This window comes from Lemur catta, chromosome 19 (genome assembly GCF_020740605.2).
Source record: "Lemur catta isolate mLemCat1 chromosome 19, mLemCat1.pri, whole genome shotgun sequence".
Classification (NCBI taxonomy): Eukaryota; Metazoa; Chordata; class Mammalia; order Primates; family Lemuridae; genus Lemur; species Lemur catta.
In genome coordinates this window covers 18,402,453-18,423,579 of record NC_059146.1, presented here as the reverse complement: position 1 = coordinate 18,423,579, position 21,127 = coordinate 18,402,453, and the positions used below count along the sequence as shown (strand labels likewise).

Sequence of the window (21,127 nt, the reverse complement as noted above, 5' to 3'; positions counted from 1 at the left end):
AATAGAAAGAAATGATCTGGACAGCTAAAAATATATAGAAAAAACTAGCTGGGCATGGTGGCACATGCCTGTAGTCCCAGCTACTCGGGAGGCTGAGGCAGTAGGATTGCTTGAGCCTAGGAGTTTGAGGTTGCTGTGAGCTAGGCTGATGCCACGGCACTCTAGCCCAGGCAACAGAGCAAGACTCTGTCTCCAAAAAAAAAAAAAAAATTAACTTTGGGTCCCAGTTGGAGGTCATGAGACCCTGACCTGCCCTATCACTCAGTCATAACACTCTCCATTTTGCTGCCTGGTTATCCTAACAACAGCCTCTGAAGAGATTATACGTGTCTTTTCTAAATATAATTTCCACATTTTTAAAAATTATCAAGACTAGAATGGAGAGAATTGGTCTCCGTTCTTTGAATAGATCACCTATTTCTTACAGTAATCCATCAAAATATTAGTAGTCTTTCCATATCCCTCTCCTTTATAATGTCTTTTTTTTTTTTTTTTAAAGGATCTCACTCTGTTGCCCCAGTTAGAGTGCAATGACATCATTGTAGCTCACTGCAACCTCAAACTTCTGGGCTCCAGTGATCCTCCTGCCTCAGCGACCCGAGTAGCTGGGACTACAGGCACGTGCCACCACACCTGACTAATTTTTCTATTTTTTGTAGAGACATGGTCTCACTCTTGCTCAGGCTGGTCTTGAACTCCTAGCTTCCAGCAATTCTCTTGCGTCAGCCTCCCAAAGTGCCAGAATTATGGGCATGAGCCACCTCGCCTGGCCTACAATGTCATTTTTAGTCAACCACTTGAGACAGTTTTTTCCAATTCAGTTGTCCTCAGGTTTCTTCCATCTCTTTTTTATATTAATAGTTACCTTTCTTCTGAATAATCCTTACCTTTCCCCTCAGCATTAAGTCCCACTCAAGAGAGCTCAACAAAGAAGCCCATAACATCATGCCTCATGTCATGTTGTTTTCCCTTTTTATTATGACATCAATCAGGTGGGTCAGAGAGATGAAGTTAGGTAAACACACAGTAGTACATTCAATCACAAGCTAATCTGCAGCTCTAGGAGCCTCTAACTGCTTCTCTGATGCCTTTACTTTCACTAGAATGGGGGTGGAGGAAACAGCCAACTTGCCATATTCTTGGCGGATTTCCCCTCAGTTTGAATTTCTTCTGAAATCCAAAAATCTATTCCTCCACCACCCACCCGACCTACAGACTCCGGGTCCCACTTACATTTCTCCTCCTGTTTGTGAGTGCATCACATCACTTTGTGCAATCTCAACCCAAATATACAACCCAGAAGCCAATCTGTTAACAAAAATTCTTCTTTGCCACCTTCTGCCATCTTTCTGCCTAATAACTCCTTAGCCATTATTATTTAAATTAGACTCAGGTCATATCAAATATCCCATCCTCATCACCAACTGAAAAAATGTCACAAATGTAATTGAAAATACTCATAAGACTTCACAGAGTATACGCATATGAGGTTTTGTTAAAGGCAAAGGATATGGTGCAGCAAGAGAAAGAGAATGCAGGTCCATGTTGGAGTCAGACATCCAGGCACAGTTTCCCAGGCTCTTATTCACACAGTGACAAGATTCACTTCCAGATGGAGCCACCAATATCTGAGTGATGAATCCTGGATTCAGGAGAGCTCAAGTCAGAGGTTCCCACTAGGGATTTTATGCCCTTCTGATAACATAGTCAAGCCAGAGTTCCTACCTAACCAGTTATGCCAATTAGAAACCATCAGCAACCAAGCTGGCCCTCTGTGTTGTAATGGGAATCACTGGATGTGATACAGCACACAATAAATTGCACTTCACTTAAATTGGTGAAGTGTCAACATGAGATATCTAAAAATCCCTAGAAATAAGCTAGAGCTTTTCCAGTCCAATCTTGAAACTAATTTTATCTTACCCCAAATAAATGCACACTATATCAAAATGTGGGGGATGCTGCTATGGTAGTGCTTACAGGGACATTTATAGACTATATGACTATATTAGAAGAGACTTCTCAAATAAATGACAGTCCACCTTAAGAAATTAGGAAAAGAGAGACAAATTAAATCTTATAGACAACACTATATTCACTCTACCATCTTTTTCCTCAAATTTTGGGAGTTGCAGCCTGGCATCAGTGGCAGCAAAAAGTGACAACCAATGAAAGCCATTTCCACATGATTCACCAGGAACACTGGATAAGTTGCAAAGCCACATCCCTGTAATACTAGATATCTTCTTTCTCTCAGTTTTCTTGCCTGTGCAGCAACAGTCTTGAGTTGAGCCACCTAGAGTCTTTGGTAATCCATACAATGTTTAGATTTGTCCTGTGAGTGATGCTGATCACAGGAGGGACGTAACTTTGTAAGTGTTGAGACTTGCTGTACACTCTCATTCTGTACAGCCACAGTATGGGAACAACTGAGCATGCACCTTTAGAAATGGCATATCCCTTCTACGATGCTGCAATCTCCCCAACTTCATGTTAGTAACAACCAGTGTTTCTGTACCAATTATAGTTCCCACTTGGCTCCTGGAGGTCTTCCAGACAATGACATCTGCCTACTGGATTCTTGAACTCAGGCCCTTTGGCAGTTACCAGGAGCCAGCTTCCCCTTAAGTGCTTGGGAGTGTACAACACTGGATGGGAATTAGGGACCAATCTCATGCTGCTCCCAGATGCTCTAGAGCTGTGGTCCTCAATCCCCAGGCCACAGCCCAGTATTGGCTCATGGTCTGTTAGGAAACGGACCATACATCACCGCCTGAGCTCCACACCCCCACCCCCACTCCATCCCACTTCCCCAGTCTGTGGAAAAGTTGTCTTTCATGAAACCCGTCCCTGGTGCCAAAGAGTTTGGAGATAACTGCTCTAAAGGTTGTCACAACTGCCCTCTCGTCATGGTTACCTCCAAACCAACAAGTATAAATGGCATCCAGGCCACATAATTTGTCTCACAAAGCCCTGCAGTCTTCCTTAAAAGGTCTTGGGCAGCAATGCAAATTACGTCAAAACTGGAGTCAGAGGTATTTTTCTGCCATCATACTATCTTCTCAGGCACAGAAAAGTGGGGACTCCCATAATATCTGTTGGCCCTTCCATGCTGGCAGAACACAACTGTTTCCTCAATACAATCCACACAACAAACAGAACCCCCAAGATTAAAACTGGCTTAAAGAATAGGCCTTTATTATCACATAAAAATGAGCAATGTGAGACAGGCAGTTCCAGGGCTGGGTGGCTTAGAGATTGGATACATCTATCATGAGCATCACATGAGACAAAAAAATCCATGAAGGTAAGCTTCCGCAAGCTACCTGCAGAATCCTTCTTGTGTTCTCTGGAACAAAATTGATTATTTCCATGCCAATTACATCTAAAGGGAAAAAATGAGGACCTCTGATACTGAGACCACTCATCACTCCTAGGGACTGGGGCGAGAACAGAGGTTTGCCTGTACTAAGTATGCTGGAGGGGCACACTGTGCCACTCTGCCAGATGATGGTAGTGAATGGTTCCTGCCCTGGCAAAGGCCTTTGGCTGTTTAGAAAGTGCAACCTGGCTCCTGAAAGCACCTCACATACTAGACACAGGGAATCTCCCCAGGTGGATGTCCTTACATATGAGGTTCCACTTCTGACTGATGGTTCTCTTACAACAGCTACTCTCAGAGCTTTGCTCTGGGGTGAGATGTTAGGCTGAACAAAGAGACAGTACATTCCCTGTCCTGCTAAGGACTCTGTCCAGTGAGAAATTCCTAATGACAGGTAAGGTTCAGCCTTTGGGAAAGGCTTTCCTGCATATGCTGTCATCATAATCACTGTTCTCCAAGGTACCCTAAGTTTGGGGTGTTGGCCAAAGGGTTTCCCACATTCACCATGCCCTTAAGGCTTTTCTCCAGCATGAATTCTCTGGTGCAGAACCAGTGTCTGTTTCCGGATGAACTCTCTCCCACACTCGCTGCATACATAAGGCCTTTCTCCAGTGTGGACTTTCCAGTGCCTGATAAGGTTCGGCCTTTGGGTGAAGGCTTTCCCACACTTGCTGCACTCATAGGGCTTTTCTCCAGAGTGAACTTTCTGGTGCTGAATGAGTTTAGAGATGCAACTAAAGGCTTTCCCACATCTGCTACACTCATAATCACTGCTGTGAATTCTCCAATGTACGTTAAGGTGGGAACTTTGGCTAAAGGCCTTCCCGCATTCACTGCACTCATAAGGCTTTTCTCCAGTGTGAGTTCGCTGATGCAGAACAAGTGTGTGTTTGCGACTAAACTCCTTCCCACATTCGCTGCATACATAAGGCCTGGCTCCTGTGTGAACTTCCTGGTGTCGAATGAGATTAGACTTACTGCTAAAGAATTTCCCACACTTGCTGCACTGATAGAGCCTTTCGCCTGTGTGAACTCGCCTGTGCTCAATCAGGCCAGAGATTTGTCTAAAGAATTTCCCACACTCGCTGCACTCATAAGGCCTTTCTCCAGTGTGAACTGTCTGGTGTTTGAAGAGGTCATAGCTTTGGCTAAAGAATTTCCCACATTCACTACATTCATAAGGCCTTTCTCCAGTATGGATTCTCTGATGCCGCGCAAGTGTGTCTTTGCGGGTGAAGGCCTTCCCACAATCGGCACACTTGTGATACCTCTGTCCAGCGGGAAGTGCCCCCTCAAGCTTGGTGCTTTTATGGGGCTTCATCCTGCTGGGAGGGGTCTGGTGCTGAAGAAGGCCAGAGGTGCCTGAAAAGTTCGTGCTACCTTCCCCGCAAGTGTGGATCTTCTCTGGCACATGGACTCTGCAGCTGTTCACAGAGTCCCTACCCTCATCCCTTCTGAAGGGCTTCTCTCCACTGGGCTTCTGGTGCTGGTCAAAGCTTATGCTGAACCAGAATTGCTTCCCACATGCCCCACAGGTGTGTGGTTTCTGCCTGACTGTTTCCCTCTGGTATTCAGCCAGGTGTAAGGTATCTTTCAATGAAAGACCACACATGTCACATGGGTGGGTCTTCAGCTCTGCCATGGGTGTTGTGGTCTGCAGCACTCCTTCCACAGAAACACTCTGCTCAGAAGGTGCCTCCTCATCCTCAGCTCCATGCCAACAATCTGAAAGCATAGAAATGCTAATGAAATGCATGCTGACTTTGGTGGGAGGAAGCAGCCCCATCATAAATGTGTTGGACACACCCAGGAATGAGACTATTTTCAGGATGAGGGGCATGATCAGGTTCAGGAAGAGACTACTATAAGGCACTGGGCCTATGAAGGTTACACAAAGGCAAAACGAAGAGCAAGGATACAAGGGTGGAACAGAGCAAACGGCTTCCAGGAGGACCTTGGCAGTTGGGGACAGGTGAGTACTATGTAAAACGCGTCCAGGCCCTGGAAAATCCATTTACAAGTGAGTGGTTGGTGTTCAAAGACTCAAGATATGTGCACATTGCATGAACATGAAATGTAGGTCAACAGTGCTGGAAAGTGCAGAGTAGTCAAAGGAATGGGTGTGAGGTAGAGGCCAGTGAGGTGAGGGATTACATGGGAAGTCAGACTGGAAATAAGTCTTAGTGTCAAGAATGGGGAAAAAGAGGTCAAAATGTTGTGTGGCCACTGGCCTTGCAAACAAACACTGGTGTGCACAGTTAAGGCTGCTGTTTGTGAACTCTGAAGTGATATCATGCCATCCCCTGATGTTCACTCACCAGGTCCAGCTCCTATCTGGGCTTCTCTTTTTGTGGCTGGAGTCACATCCAACTGATCTGGCTCCTCCCCTGGCTCCAGCTGTATGACTACATGTGACCTGGAAGATGAGATTCCTAAGGGAAAGCCAAGACAAATGAGCAGCCAGCACTGGCCCCGAGCAACCTACCCTCTGATGAACCACAGGTAAGAAAAATAATTATTACAAAAAAAATCTCAAAGAAAAGTTTTGCAGGAATATCCCAAAGGGCCCCATAAGTAGTGATTATGTGAGTGCCTCTGGCATCCAGGCCCCCAAAAATGTCACCTGGAGAAACAGGCAGAATCTTGGGCACAGAAGTATCACAATTTTGGACAGATTCCCAGCCCAGAAAGCAACCAAATCTGATGAGATCCATTGGGCAAACCACAAGTCTTGTGACCCCAAACTCTCGGCTGCATGGCTTCAGAGCTGCTCAGCCAAAAGTGAGGACACTCCATACAGCTTAGCCCTGACACCCATGGCACCCACCCCAGCAAACTGGTGAAGGCAGCAATGCTTGTGATCTGACCACAAGAAGGACAGAGTAGTCCTTGAGGAAAAGGAGAAGGGCAGGTGGTTATGAGGACCTTACCGAGTGAGGCTAAAAGTGCAAAGTTCTCAAGCATCACATCATGGTATAGGAGTCTCTGAGCATTGTCAAGAAGCTCCCACTCTTCCCGGGAGAAGTAAACAAACACATCCTCAAAGATCACACAGCCCTGCAAAAACAAAGTCCATGAAGTCTCTTGACCAATGGTCCTTACTCTATCTACCCACAACTTTCAGAATGATAAATGAGCACTTGTTTCAATGTAAAGTCACCAGCTATATTAGCCCCTAACAAGAGAGTCAGCCAAGACCGAACCAAGAAGAAATTGAAAATCTAAACAGACCAGTAACAAGCTGCCGTGAGCTAGGCTGACACCACTGTACTCTACCCAGGGCAACAGAGTGAGACTCAGTCTCCAAAAAAAAAAAAAAAAAAAAGTCAACTCAAAATGTTTTAAAGAGACTTCAACCTAAAACCTTAAAACTACTAGAAGCAAACATAGAAGTTCCATGACATTGGACTGGGCAGAGATTTCTTGGATATGACCCCAAAAGTGCAAGCAATGAAAGCAAAAACAGACAAAAAGGATTGTAACAAATGAAGATGCTTCTGCTTCTTCTTTCAAAGGAAACAACAGGGTGTTGAAAGAAAATATTTACAAATCATACATTGGACAAGGGGCTAATACCCAAAATATTAATATAAAGGAACTCAAAACTACTCAATAACAAGAAAACCACCATATCAAAAATGGGCAAAAGACTTCAATAGGCATTTCTCAAAAGAATACATACAATTGACTATCAGATATATAAAAATATGTTCATCTCTAATCATCAAAGAAAGGCAAATTAAAATCAGAAGATGTCACCTCCTACCTGATATGCTATTATCAAAAAGGTCAAAGATAACAAGTGTGGGCAAGGACGTGGTGAAAAGAGAACTCTTATACACTATTGATAGTATTGTAATTAAGAGTAGCCATTTTGGAACAATATGGAGGTTCTTCAAACAACTAAAAATACAATTTCCATATTCCAGCAATCCCACTACCCAAAGGAATTAAAATCAGTATTTCAAAGAGATATCTGTACTCCCATGCTCATTGCAGCAGTATTCACAACAGCCAAGATATGGCAACAATCTAAGTGTCCATCAGTGGATGAGTGAATTTTTAAAATGTGGTATACATACACAATAGAATATTATTCAGCATTAAAACAAACAAACAAACAGGAAATTCTGTCATTTGCAATAACATGGATGAACCTAGAGGACATTATGTGAGGTGAGGTGAAACAAGCCAGACACAGAGAGACAAATACTGTATGATCTCAGTTACATGTGGAATCTAAAATAATCAAGCTCATAGGAGTAGAGGCTGGGTGCAGTGGGTAACACCTGTAATCCCATCACTTCGGGAGGCTAAGGCAGGAGGATCTCTTGAGGCCAGGAGTTCAAGACCAGCCTGAGCAAAAGCAAGACCTCATCTCTACGAAAAATAGAAAAATTAGCCTGGCATGGTGGCATGTGCCTGTAGTCCCAGCTACTTGGGAGGCTGAAGCAAGAGGATCGCTTGAGCATAGGAGTTTGAGGTTGCAGTGAGCTATGATGGGGCCACTGCACTCCAGCCCAGGCGACAGAGTAAGAACCTGTCTCAAAAAAAAAAAAAAAAAAAAGTAGACAGTAGAATAGTGGTCATCAGAGACTGGTGTGGGGACGGGCTGGACAGAGAATGGGGACAGATTGATTAATGGGTACAGAGTTACAATTAGATGGAGGAATAACTTCTGGTGCTCTATGGCACAGCAAGATGACTTTAGTTAATAATGTATTGTATATTTCAAAATAGCTAAAAGAGAGGATTTTAAATGTTCTCACCACAAAGAAATGATAAATATTTAAGGTGATGGATAAGCTAATTACTCTATCATTCCGCAACATATACATGTATAGAAACACCCCAATGTACCCCACAAATATACACAATTATTTGTCAATTAAAAATAAAATAAAACTTTAAAGCCAAGCTCCTCATGCCCTGTAGGTCTCTCCTCCTTCACACACTGGACAGAATCCTTTTAAATGCCAGGATCCCTTCCTTCTTGGTGGAGTCTAGGAATGCCCACTGCCTCTTCCTTGCCCTGTAGTCCCAGCCTTCTCTCTCACCCCAAAGATCATCTGAAATAACATACTTAAGATTGATCCCCACTAAAAAGAAAAACACACACACAAAAAAAGAAAAGAAAACAAACAAACAAACAAAAAAGACTGCTCCCCTTAAACTTGATCTCCAGGTCAATTGCGGTGGCTCACAACTGTAATCCTAGCACTTCAGGAGGCAGAGACAGGAGGATCACTTGAGGCCAGGAGTTCCCAGACCAGCCTGAGCAACATAGAGACCTCCCTCTCCCAAAGCGCTGGGATTACAGGCGTGAGCCACTGGGCTGGGGCACTCTTTCTTTCAATCACAGACGAATATAATGGAGCAGGAAATCCTGTTGCTTATATCTTTAAAATCTACCCAGAATCTGATCACTTCTTCCCCCTCTCCTGCTACTACTCTTGGTACATCCACTATCAAAGTATTCCTGGAGGCCAGTGCGTAGTCTCCTTATCTGTCTCCTTGCATCCATCCTCATCATCCCCACCCCAAGCTAATGTTCTCCCCTTAGCAAATTTTGGGACACTTTTAAAATCCCAACTAACATTATGTCCTTCCATTCAAAACCCCCAGGTCTCTCAGCGTCCTCAGAATAAAGGTACAACTCCTCAGCCTGCCATTCCGGGCCTAACTCCTCAAACTCTGTTCCGTGCTGAGGTAAGAAGGACCCCCGGATCTCTGGAACACTTACGATTCTGTTGCACCTCCAAACCTTACCCATACAATCTCCTGTGCCTGTAATTCTCTCCCAGTCGAATCACACTGGCTGTCAGAAATAGGAACCCTAAACATGAGTGCGTCACTGCCCCGGACACAGAGGTTGCAGGGACGTGACCCCTTATTCCAGGTTTTACCATTCAGAGTTGGGGACAAGGGGGACTGAGGGCCAGGGGGACGCAGCACCCACCTGCGCCGGGTCCAGCTGCTCCGTCGCAGCCACTGGACTCGGTGGACGAAGAGAGACCGGGAGCGGTGGGCATCTAGGCTGGGGACGCAGGCACTTCCGCTTCCGCTGAGCTTCTGACACGCCTCTGTGCGGTGGGGACAACATCCCCTTCGCGCTTCCCCGATGCCCTCACCTGGAGCTGACCCAGCGTCCCTGAGTCCCTGCTGGATAGACCCCTCATAAGACCAAACAAGATGTCCGCCCCGAGGAGGGCCCGGAAGTCCCGCCCAGGCATCATCTGCACGCGGAAACGCCTCTCTTCCGGGCCCTCATTGGAGGTACAGCGCATAGGCTTCTGGGTAGTGTAGTTCCCACTGAGCCCTCTGCCAAGGAGAGGGGTTCATGGCCTGGGCTTTTGGGAAAAGACTAAGTGCCAGGGCCAGAGTCTTTGGCAAATAGTAACCCAACTTTCAGAGGACCGGCGGGACTTCACTCCTAAAAGGCCCGCCTCTGGAATGTAGTCTGCACCGACTGCAGAAATATTGAAACATTTCAGATATTCCCTAAAGCCAAGACCAAATGGACACACCACACTACAATGTCTGTGTCCATTTGTATACCTAGGAGCTTTTCTTTTTTTGGTTTTTGAAGTTTTTTAAGAGACAGGGTCTTGCTTTATCACCCGGGCTGGAATGCAGTGGTGCAATAACTCACAATGGACTCAAACTCCTGGATTCAAGCCATCCTCCTGCCTCAGCCTCCAAAGTAGCTAGGACTATAGGCACTGACCGCCATGAATGAATAATTTTTATTATTTTTTGTGGAGATGCAGTCTTGCTATGTTGCCCAGGCTGGTCTTGAACTCCTGGCCTCAAGAGATCCTCCTGGCTTAGCCTCCCAAAGTGCTGGGATTACAGGCATGAGCCACATCGACCAGCCAGTTGCTTTTTAAATAACGTGCGTTGAAGCTTTAAAATCAATTCCGTGAGCTTCAGTTTGGTTTCAGGGACAGAGAGAAGAGATTCCAGACAGAGCTTTGGAGTAGAAGGGAAAGAGATGTTGAGTCACCCTAAAACCAGTAGACAGATTTCCTCAGAATACTCTTTCCCTGCCTTTATGATCAGTGGGTGTACCCACCCAGCAAGTGACTCTCTTTTTTCCAGATAAAATTTCTTACTCCATATCTTTAGATGTATAGAATTACTTTTAAGATCTGAATCCTTTCATAAAAGGAATGCAGGCTATTTGAATGACATTTCCTGCCTGGACAGTGTCTGTCATTGTCACAGTCAGATAATATGTCCAAAATGGGTCATATGAACGTTGAGATAAATGTTTAGGACAGCATTAAGTCATCTCCTTGCTGTGAAGTGATTACTATTTAACCTGAAGTGGTTATTATTTAACCACTGTAGGATTGTAGGTACCCTGTCTGCATTGGGAGTTGAGATTATCCCTGAAAAAAATCCTGAAAGCTATTAATAGCAATTCTGTAGTTATCTGAAGATAGTGGAGGAAATAGCTCCAGTGAAATATTTGTAACAGATGTAAAAAGTTAAGATCTTTTAACTTTTTGTGAAGTTTGAGCCTGAGTACTGAAATATGAAAAGTGAAAGAATGAAGCACATGGTTGTATTGAAATCTTGACCACATTTTGTCTACAAAATGTGATTATATTTTTTTTCTGAAAATGTTAAGCAATTGGAGGGACAGGTGAAGATATCAGATATCAGAATGATAAAAATCAGTAGCAAAGCGCGAATAATTCACTGTTCTAACCTATATGTTCAATGAGCACCTACCAGCTCCTGCCAGATAGTTCCAGGCACTATCATAGTTGCATGGGAGACATTAATAGAGTTTCCAGAGTCCTATTTATACAGTACATGTCCTGCATTTAACAATTTTTGTCCTACATACTGTTTTGACTTTGTCAGGATACTGTAAATATTCTGTACTCAACATTTTCCAATATACTACTAAAATTTAGCAGTTAGAGTTATTTTTTCATCACAGTAATTGGCACATTTAAATGGCAACAGTAAATGAAAATCATATCTCACAAAGATCTAAACAAACCCTATGGTCTCTCCTGCAGGTTTGGCTAAGGGAAGACTAATATGTGGTGCTTAAAACTTAAAATGCTTATTCTGTCAAATTCAAGAAAGGAAAAAGACTGTTCTTTTGATAAAGTCCTGAACAACTAATCCCAATTAATTTTCAATAACTACAGATCAGTACACATGCTCTAAAAATCAGCCCATCAGTAACAGACTTACTCTAGTACTACACTTCTGAAAGGTAGCAAATCAATAATGCTACCAAGTTTCTGAAAAATCAACCAATTGGTAATGAAACTCAGTCCAGAATTGGAGTTGAATATGATGAAAAAAAAAAAGAAAGGAAGGAAGGAAGGAAGGAAGGAAGGAAGGAAGGAAGGAAGGAAGGAAGGAAGGAAAGAAGGAAGGAAGGAAGAAAAGAAAAAAGAATTGGAGTTGAATATGATTAAAAAAAAAAGAACAGAAAGCCAATGAGAGACGGTTTCTCCTAGCCAACAGCCAATCAACAAGTGCCTCACTAAAGTGGCTCTGTTACTGAAAGGAAACTTGTGAACCAAATGGCAGAGCCAAAAGTCCTTCCAACCTTAAACATTCCCACTTCTGAAACTACACCAAGTCCTGAATACCAAATTTCCTAAAACCCTAAGTAAGACAAGCTCTAGCTTTGTTAATGGAGACTGTGCCTTACAAATACGGCTCCTCATTGCAGGCTAACAGGAAATTCACCTTTTCTTTGTATAAAATATTTCCTATTGCTCCTGTAATAAATTTAGTGGCTTAAAACAATAGAAATGTATTCTCTTATAACTATGGAAGCCAAGAGTCTGAAATGAGTCTTAACAGGCTAAAATCAAGGTAAGAGCTGGACTGATTCCTTCTGTAGTCTCCAGGGCAAAATCATTTTCTTGCCTTTTCCAGCTTCTGGTGGCTGCATCAGCCTGCATCTCTCATCACTTTGCCTTCTCCTCTTCTGTAGTCAAATATCCCTCTGCCTCCATCTTATGAAGACACTTGTGATTATACTTAGGGCCCACCAGATAATCCATAATAATCACCCCATTTCAAACCTCTTAATTTAACCACATCTGCAAAATCCCTTTTGCCATACAAAGTAATATTTACAAATCCTGGGGATTAAGAATTGATATCTGGATATCTTATTCAACCTATCATAAATATCAAGTTTAATTTACTATTAGGTCACAATTGTGTAACCCTTTTAAAGAGTCAGTTCATGTGTACTGTTAGCTGTGAGTTTGCACTAGTTAATGATAGAGGCTGTGACAGATGCTGACTAAGATGTGAGATTATAAAATGCAATCTTTTGTTTTCTTTTTTTTTTTTTTTTTTTGAGACAGGGTCTTGCTCTGTCACCCAAGCTAGACTGCAGTGGCATCATCATAGCTCACTACAACCTCAAACTCCTAGGTTCAAGTGATCCTCCTGCCTCAGCCTCCCGAGTAGCTGGGACTATAGCTATGCACCACCACATTGGCTAATTTTTCTATTTTTGGGAAAGAGGGGGTCTCACTGTTGCTCAGGCTGGTCTCAAACTCCTGGCCTCAAGAAATCCTCCTGACTTGACCTCCCAAAGTGCTGGGATTACAGAAAAAAATAGGATTTTTTTTTTAAAAAAAAAAAACCTGTTCTTTCATGTCTCATGTCTCTTCCCCAACTTTTTTTCCCCACTTTGGGTGGCCACCTGATGAGCTCCTGGTGGTCCTACATGGTCTGTGATGTGAACAGTGGCCTCCCTTTCTGAGATGTCACAATCAACCTCAGGAGAAGTAGAGTCCATGAGTGAGTTCCATGCTGCTCCCAGAAGTACTGAAGGTTTTCACAATTCCCCTCTTCAGGGTGAGTTATGAACCCACAAAATATTACAGCATTCAGGCTACAAATATGGACAAAGTCCTTGCTTGGAGGAAAAACTCTTTCCTTGGAAGTACTGGGCAGCAATGCAAACCAGGACCAACCTGGAGAAAGAACTATTTTCTGCCATAATTCTGTCCCCTCTGAGACACACTAAGTTTGAGATACTCACAGAAGCTGTTACTCCAATCATTCTGGCAGAATCCTATTGTTTTCAAAGCACCCCATAAAATAAACTGTATTCTCAAGCTTAAAGGTGGCTTAAAAAATAAAGTCTTTATTACCACAGAAACCAGAGCAAGAAGAAACAGGCTTTTTCTGGGCTAGTAAATTGGAGGCTGGAAAACATCATTACTAGAATCACATGAAGCCAACAATATCCCTGAAAAAGGTAGCCCATCTTTTCAACTCATCAGCAGAACTCATATCAAGTCCTCTGGGCCAAAAATGTGTCATATTCATGCCCTGACTCATCAGAAAGAAATGAGAAAGCAGCGAGTGCTCAGGCTTCTCACAAATTCATCCTACAAAAAGGAGAACACACAGGTTTACTTCCCAAAGCGTACTGAGGTCAGTGAACAATGCACATTGTGGGTTCCTGCCAGGTGCCAGAGGTCAAATGGCTAGAACTACAATACTGACAGTGACCCCGAGCAGGTTTAAAAGTACAATACAGCACCTTAAAACTTCCCACACACCTGGAATTTTTGTGGATGTTTAAATGAATGAGGTTCAATTCAAGCAGATGGCACTCTCATAAGGGATCACCTCCAGTGTTGTTATACTCAACAAGAAAATATCACATACCCAGTACATCTAAGGTGTTTTTTCCACCTGAACTTTGTGGTACCCAATGAGGTAAGGCCATTGGCTAATGGCTTTCTTATATCCAACAAACTCATAAGACTTTATGCCAGTGTGAACTCTCTGGTGCCGAGTGAGACCTGAGCTTTTGCTAAAAGATTTTCCACATTGGCCACATTCATAAGGCCTTTCTCCAGTGTGAACTCTCCGATGGTCACTGAAGTTGGAGCTTCGCCTAAAAGTTTTCCCACATTGATTGCACTCATAGGGCCTTTCTCCAGTATGAACTCTCTGGTGTTTAAGGAGTGCAGACCTTTGGCTAAAAGATTTCCCACATTCACTGCACTCATAAGGCCTTTCTCCAGTATGAACTCGCAGATGTAGAATGAGGCTGCAATTCTGGCTAAAGGATTTCCTACATTCAGTGCACTTATAAGGCCTTGACCCAGTGTGAACTTTCTGGTGTTTTATGAGACTGGAATTGTAGGTAAAATATTTCCCACATTCGCTGCACTCATAAGGCCTTTCTCCAGTGTGAACACTATGGTGTTGCATTAATGCAGAGCTTTGGCTAAAGGATTTCCCACATTTGCTGCATTCATAAGGCCTTTCTCCAGTATGAATTCTCTGATGTTGAATGAGGTTGGACCTTTGGCTAAAGGATTTCCCACATTCACTGCACTCATAAGGCCTTTCTCCAGTATGAACTTTCCGATGGTTATTTTTTTTTTTTTTTTTTTTTTTTTGAGACAGAGTCTCACTTTATTGCCTGGGCTAGAGTGAGTGCCGTGGCGTCAGCCTAGCTCACAGCAACCTCACACTCCTGGGCTTAAGCGATCCTACTGCCTCAGCCTCCCGAGTAGCTGGGACTACAGACATGCGCCACCATGCCCGGCTAATTTTTATGTATATATATTTTTAGTTGGCCAGATAATTTCTTTCTATTTTTTAGTAGAGACGGGGTCTCGCTCTTGCTCAGACTGGTCTCGAACTCCTGAGCTCAAACGATCCGCCCGCCTCGGCCTCCCAGAGTGCTAGGATTACAGGCGTGAGCCACCGCGCCCGGCCTTCCGATGGTTATTAAGGCTATAGCTTTGGCTAAACGATTTCCCACATTCCCCACACTCATAAGGCCTTTCTCCAGTATGAACTCTCCAATGCTGAAAGAGGTTGGAGCTTTGGCTAAAGGACTTGCCACATTCCCCACACTTATAAGGCCTTTCTCCAGTGTGAACTCTCTGGTGTTTAATGAGGCTGGATTTATGGCTAAAGGACTTCCCACATTCATTGCAAATGTAACCTCTTTCTCTAGTGAGGGCTCTCCGATGATGAACCAGTGTGTGTTTGCAGCTAAAGGCTTTGCTGCATCCTCCCCAGTTGTAATGGGTTTTTCCCCTTTGAAAGGCAGCCCAACATGGGGTTCTGCTATTTGACTTTTCGCTGGCATGAGTGGCCAGTTGCTGGAGAAATCCCAAGCTGGCTGGGAAATCCTTCCCAATGTTCCTGCAGGCAAAGGACTTCTGTGACTCACTGGATGTGCAGCTCTTCACAAATGATACCCTGTTCGTATCGCTTCCAAAGGGTTTCTCTCCAGTGTGCTGTTTCTGGCACTGATGATTTGTACTGAAATAGAATCGTTTCTCACATGCCCAACACATGTACAATTTCTGCCCTTGATGTGCTCCCTTATGCTCGGTCAAATGAATAATGTCTTTTAAGATTGGGCCACACATCTCACAGGGGTGGGCCTTCTGAGGAGACGGTCTTGACATGGGAATCCTGACCCGTGACACTCCTTCTACAGAAACACTATGCTCTAAAGGTGCTTTCTCATCCTCTGCGCCACACCAACAACCTAAAAGCAAAGAAATGACAGTGAAGTGCACGTTGACATTGTAGGAGGAGACATCCCCATTACAGATCTCCGTTTAACACACATAGGAAGAAGTCCATGGGATTGTCTGCAGGATAGGAGGTTTGTTTCAAGTTGAGGATGAGACTGGGCCCCTAAAAGCCACAGAAGGGGGAGGCCTCAAGAGGTAAAAGACAAACTTGGGGTATAACACAGGGAGGAGAGGCAAGGTTCACGGCTCATTCCTCTGCTAACAACTTTCAGCAGGTCTTCATCTGCTGGAGACACCTGAGCACTCTATAGAAGGGTGTATTCCAGCCCAAGAAAATCTGCCTGCAACAGGGAAGTCCTCGTGTTCAAGAACTGTTTGAAAATATGCGCAACATCCCATGACACAGTATGTTGAGGCCAAAGTTGGAGAGCACAGCAGATGAAACAGTGGGAAAAATTAGTGAGATGTAGAGTCCAACGATGTGGGGATTGGCCCAGAGCTAGCTGTAAGAGAAGTGAAAAACAGGAGAATGGATAAGGCAGCTAAGTGTAAAGAACAGGGAAGGAAAGGCAGTAATGACGTGGCTGTCACTGGCACCATAAGACTAGTCAAACAAAATAGGTTTCTGGTATAATTTGAACCCAGTTCTGAAGGCATGCCCTCCCCAGGTGCCATTCCTCAGGGCTAGGGTCCGTCTGAGCTCATCTAGCTATAGCTGATACACATCCACCCTATTAATCACCAAGAGCTTGCCATACCACCCCCTTGATGAGGAACTACATTGAGTGTGGATAAGGTAAGTACTAAGGGAAAGATAGAACAAATGTGCAGCCAGTAATGGCCCAGCACAACTCAGCACATGACAGCCCAAAAGAAAAAAACTTAAATATAACAAAAAGAGCCTTAAAAGAAGATCCTGCAAGAACAGCCCTTGGTCTACCTAAGTAGTGACCATCTAAGAGATGGTCTAAGAGTTTCTGGCACAACCAAAGGTGAAGAATGTTAGTTAGAGAAGGGAGGTAGTACCTGGGAATGGTACTTAGATGTGGGAAGGTCACCTGGCCAGGGAGAAGGCAAGCAAGGTAGGATCCACTAGGGTGACTGCAAGACTCCTGACTCTGGATCCTCCCCTGTGAGGCTTAGGGGTAGAAGATGTTGGGGCTGCTCAAGGAGAGGAGAGAACAGTGCACACACCTCAGTTCTACCAACCAACCACAGCCCCTACCCGGGGAACTGGGAAGAAAACAGTGCCTATAGTCCAGATGTGAGGATAGACCCGTCCCCGGGAAAAAGATGGGCAGAAACTATCACAGGGTACAGAGGTGGGTATGAGGACCTTACCCAGGGAGGTTATAAGAGCCAGGTTCTCCAGCATCACATCACGGTATAGCTGTCTCTGAGCCTCATCAAGGAGACCCCATTCCTCCCAGGAGAAGCACACAGCCACATCTTCAAAGGTCACAGTGCCCTGCCAGGATGGGGACAGATGAAACCACAAACAGCCCCTCTCCTGAGGACCCACAATCCCTTCCTCCACACATCTACCCTATGACCATCCTGCTCCAAAACTGCCCAACTCAGAAAAGAAACAAGGCCTTGGTGCCATTGGCACCATTGTCTCCTTGTGGGCCCACTGATCACTGGGTTCAGTTGCTGGAAACAAGGGGAAATGGACAAATAGATATGTAAACTGTGGGTCTGGCAAAGAGGCAACCACCCTCTCCTGACAAGCAATACTCCTAGAATGTCCAAGGTCATGGAACTCCCAATAACAGGGCCCTGGAGACATCTCATACTCCCTCTCCAAGTGCACATCATTCCTTAGACTGCATATCCTACACATCTCTGTACACTACAGCCCCAAGCCCATGGCCACCACCACCTCACTGCCCACCTGCCAAACTGTATTGTCCATCCATCCTCCCTTCAGGGCCACTTATGTGCCTCACTTGTGTTTTTGAAGGCTAATATCATCACCCAGGTACCGATACAAGAGATCCAGTCCACACCCCCCACCCTCCTGGTTCCCCTACAGCTTTACCACCATAACCTGATGATCATTTCTCAGGTTCATTCACTTGAATGTCTAACCACTGTGCCTCAGTGCTCAGTGTCACCTCTTACCAGCTGTGTGATCTTGAACAAAGATTCAAACTCCCAGTGTCTCAATGCCCTCATCACCCCCACTCCAGTCCTGAACAGCCTTTGGAAAACTTTTTAAAAATCCTAACGTAGATGGTGTCTCTTTTGTGCCCAAAACTCTCCGTGGCTTCCAGAATCCTAACAATGAAAGTACAACTGTCACTCTGCTATTCCAGGCTTAATTCGGCCCCATACAGGTCCTCACAGAACAAGACGGACTCCAGGTTTCCAGAATCCTGCCGGCTCAGTCTCACCTCCAAGCCTTTGCACCTGCCGGTCCCTCTGCCTGTCACATTCTCCACCCCCTACTCCGATCAAACTGAATGTCAGAAATAGGGACCCCACCGGCGAGCAACTCCCTGTCCTGGAAACAGGAGCCTGGGCTGCAGGGACTTGAGAGGGAGCCTCTCACTCGGGGCTTGAGGACTTCGGTGAAGGTGAGGACGGAGGGCGCGGCACTGACCTGAGCCGGGTCCCTCAGCGCGGCCGCGGCCATCGAACTCTGGGCAGAGAGGGGCCGGAGTGGAGGTTTCTATCCCGACCGTGGCCAGGTCACCCCGGGCGGCAGCGTCTCAGGTCCTCAGACCCGCCTCTGTGCCGCGGAGACGACGAATCCTCTCGCGCCTTCTCGGTTCGGTCACTCTGGTTCCGAACCAGAGCTCCGGATCCTCGGACAGGGTGAAAGGACCGGAGAAAAGCCAAAACGACCGTCGCGAGGACCCGGAAGTCCCGCCTGAATTTACTATGCCCCCTCCCGGAAACATCACGGACGCAGGCCATTATGGGTAATGTAGTTCCCACAGATCCATAAGCCTCGAGTCGGGGTGCTCCTCAGCGGACTCCGGCTTGGTCTATGAGAGTTAAATAAAGCAAGTGGTCGGGTATACGGATTTGGGATTGGTTGGTTTGCATATAAAAGGCATGCTTGCAGGGCATGGTGGTGAGCCTCTGTAATCCCACCTACCTAGCTACTTGGGAGGCTGAGGTGGGAGAATTAATTTTGCCCCGGAGTTTGAGACCAGCCTGGGCAACATAGGGAGACCCTGTTTGAAATTAAAAAAAAAAAAAAAAAAGGCACGATCCCAGGCAAGGTTCTTATTATTACCTCTTGAGTAATTAGCTAATCCTGGGAGAGGCAGTTTCTTCCCGGCCAGTAAGATGCTAAACTTTAGAGGATGGGGTATCAAATCTCCTCCATGCATTCCACACCATGAGCAGAGTTCTCTTGACCAAAGAAATAATAAAGTCCAAGGGGCCCTACTGTATCCCACTATAAGTCATATACAGCCTGGATTGAGCCTGAGCAGTTCTAGAGAACATAAATTAGCTGCATGAGCAGGTATCCAGTACCCGTGTCATAACCACAGTGGGAACAGCTCACTGCAATGGCTATCTTGGTGTTCTGTGCAGTCAGCTGGAGGAGTTCTGGTTCTGCATGGGACATCTTGGTTTGTGGGTGCAAGGAAAATGCATGGTGGCTGCATCACAGCTACACTTGGGGTGCCCCTGAAAGACAGTGGAGAAGCAACATTTTGTGTGGAAGAATAAATATCCCAAGGTGACAATATCTGTAGATTCCATCCCATCAGCCAATGACGATCTTCTCTGACAAGGAAGGAAAAGTTGAGAAGACAGTTGACAAGGAGGTCTGGTGCAGAGGCATGGGGTTGGACTTACGGAAATGCGAACAAAGTAGGAAGATTTCATTTTTTTTTCTTTTTTCCCTTTTTTTTTTGAGATAGTCTCATTCTGTCACCCTAGGTAGAGTGCCATGGCATCAGCCTACCTCACAGCAACCTCAAACTCCTGGGCTCAAGCGATCCTCCTGCCTCAACCTCCTGAGTAGCTGGAACAACAGGCACATGCCACCATGCCTGGCTAATTTTTTCTATTTTTAGTAGAGATGGGGTCTCATTCTTGCTCAGGGCTCACACTGGTCTTGAACTCCTGACCTCAAGTGATCTTCCCACCTCAGCCTCCCAGAGTGCTAAGATTACAGGCATGAGCCACCTCCCCTGGCGGCAGACCATCTTTAAACCAATCTAATTTACCACAAAATGGTGAATGATCAATGCTATTAGTATGTTATACCACACACCAGATCGTTTCCCATAGTCTAGTTTTTGATTCATTAAGAGTCATTTTTTTCCTTTCTCTAAAATCTAATTCAAGATTTACTTTCACTTTTTTAAAAACTGGCTGCTGGCTGAATACAGTGAGTGAGGTGAGCTCATCGCTACTTTCTCACTGCCTCTAGGTCCCTGCAAGGGCCCTTCCTTCAGGCCATGTAAACCTCCAGCAAGGTGACCAGATTTGTACAATTAATGCTGATTCACCTGCTCTGGGAGTTCACAGCCCAAAAACTGGGGCAAGTACTGAGCAAATGAAGTTCAGGAGGATATTGTAAATGAACTATGCCTGAAAATATCCTTCATGATTCTGTATTCATACCTGATTAAACCCAGTTACTACATGGGAAATACACCTGTAGAAGAGAAACTGCTTTCATTTCCTCTTCTGATGTGAATGCCTCAATATTGGAGGAAAAAAGTATCCCAGTGTCTAAACCCCAAGCCCTCTGTTTTGGATCTTTGATAGATCTTTCTCAGTCCTTGTAAGAGTTTCTCTTACACTGTCATTCAGTGGGTTCTACATCAGAAAAACAATCAATGAATAAATAAATAAATAAATAAATAAATAAATAAATAAATAAATAATAAATAAGAGTCTCAGTGTCAGTGAAGATATGTCAACAAGCACAATTGGTGTAATTCTGAAATTGCTACTATTACACAAAACATAGAGGAGGCCACTGTTTTGGACTAAGCCTCTGCACTAGGCCCCAACAGATCAGACCGAAAACCAAAACGGAGTCACCTATGCTAAAATTCTGCATCACCAAACTCAAACTAAGTTGTTATCTGAACTTCTCAGAAATCAGGAGACAGAAATAACAGCCGAATTTCCCAAGCAGGCCAGTTTCAATGATAACGCAAGTCCCTCTGCTTTAATACTTTCCCAAAAAAGTAAACTGTTGTTAACCAATCCATTGTTTTTCTATTGTTTTGTCTCGCTGTTTCCCTCT

At 44.7% G+C, this 21,127-nt stretch overlaps 2 protein-coding genes across 2 annotated transcripts; both read right to left on the bottom strand.

Moving 5' to 3' along the window:
• Window positions 1-3,170: 3,170 nt before the first annotated feature.
• On the bottom strand, window positions 3,171-9,936 carry ZNF671 (zinc finger protein 671). Its single transcript, XM_045532479.1, has 4 exons — window positions 9,342-9,936; window positions 6,313-6,439; window positions 5,701-5,814; window positions 3,171-5,107 (listed from the first exon to the last, which is right to left on the bottom strand). The coding sequence occupies exons 1-4, from the start codon at window positions 9,483-9,485 to the stop codon at window positions 3,894-3,896; spliced, it is 1,599 nt and encodes a 532-aa protein (XP_045388435.1). The 5' UTR covers window positions 9,486-9,936; the 3' UTR covers window positions 3,171-3,893.
• Window positions 9,937-13,416: 3,480 nt separating this feature from the next.
• On the bottom strand, window positions 13,417-19,013 carry LOC123624552 (zinc finger protein OZF-like). Its single transcript, XM_045532478.1, has 4 exons — window positions 18,506-19,013; window positions 17,242-17,368; window positions 15,138-15,911; window positions 13,417-14,778 (listed from the first exon to the last, which is right to left on the bottom strand). Exons 1-4 carry the CDS (start codon window positions 18,536-18,538, stop codon window positions 14,069-14,071), a joined length of 1,644 nt encoding a protein of 547 aa, XP_045388434.1. The 5' UTR covers window positions 18,539-19,013; the 3' UTR covers window positions 13,417-14,068.
• Window positions 19,014-21,127: the final 2,114 nt, after the last annotated feature.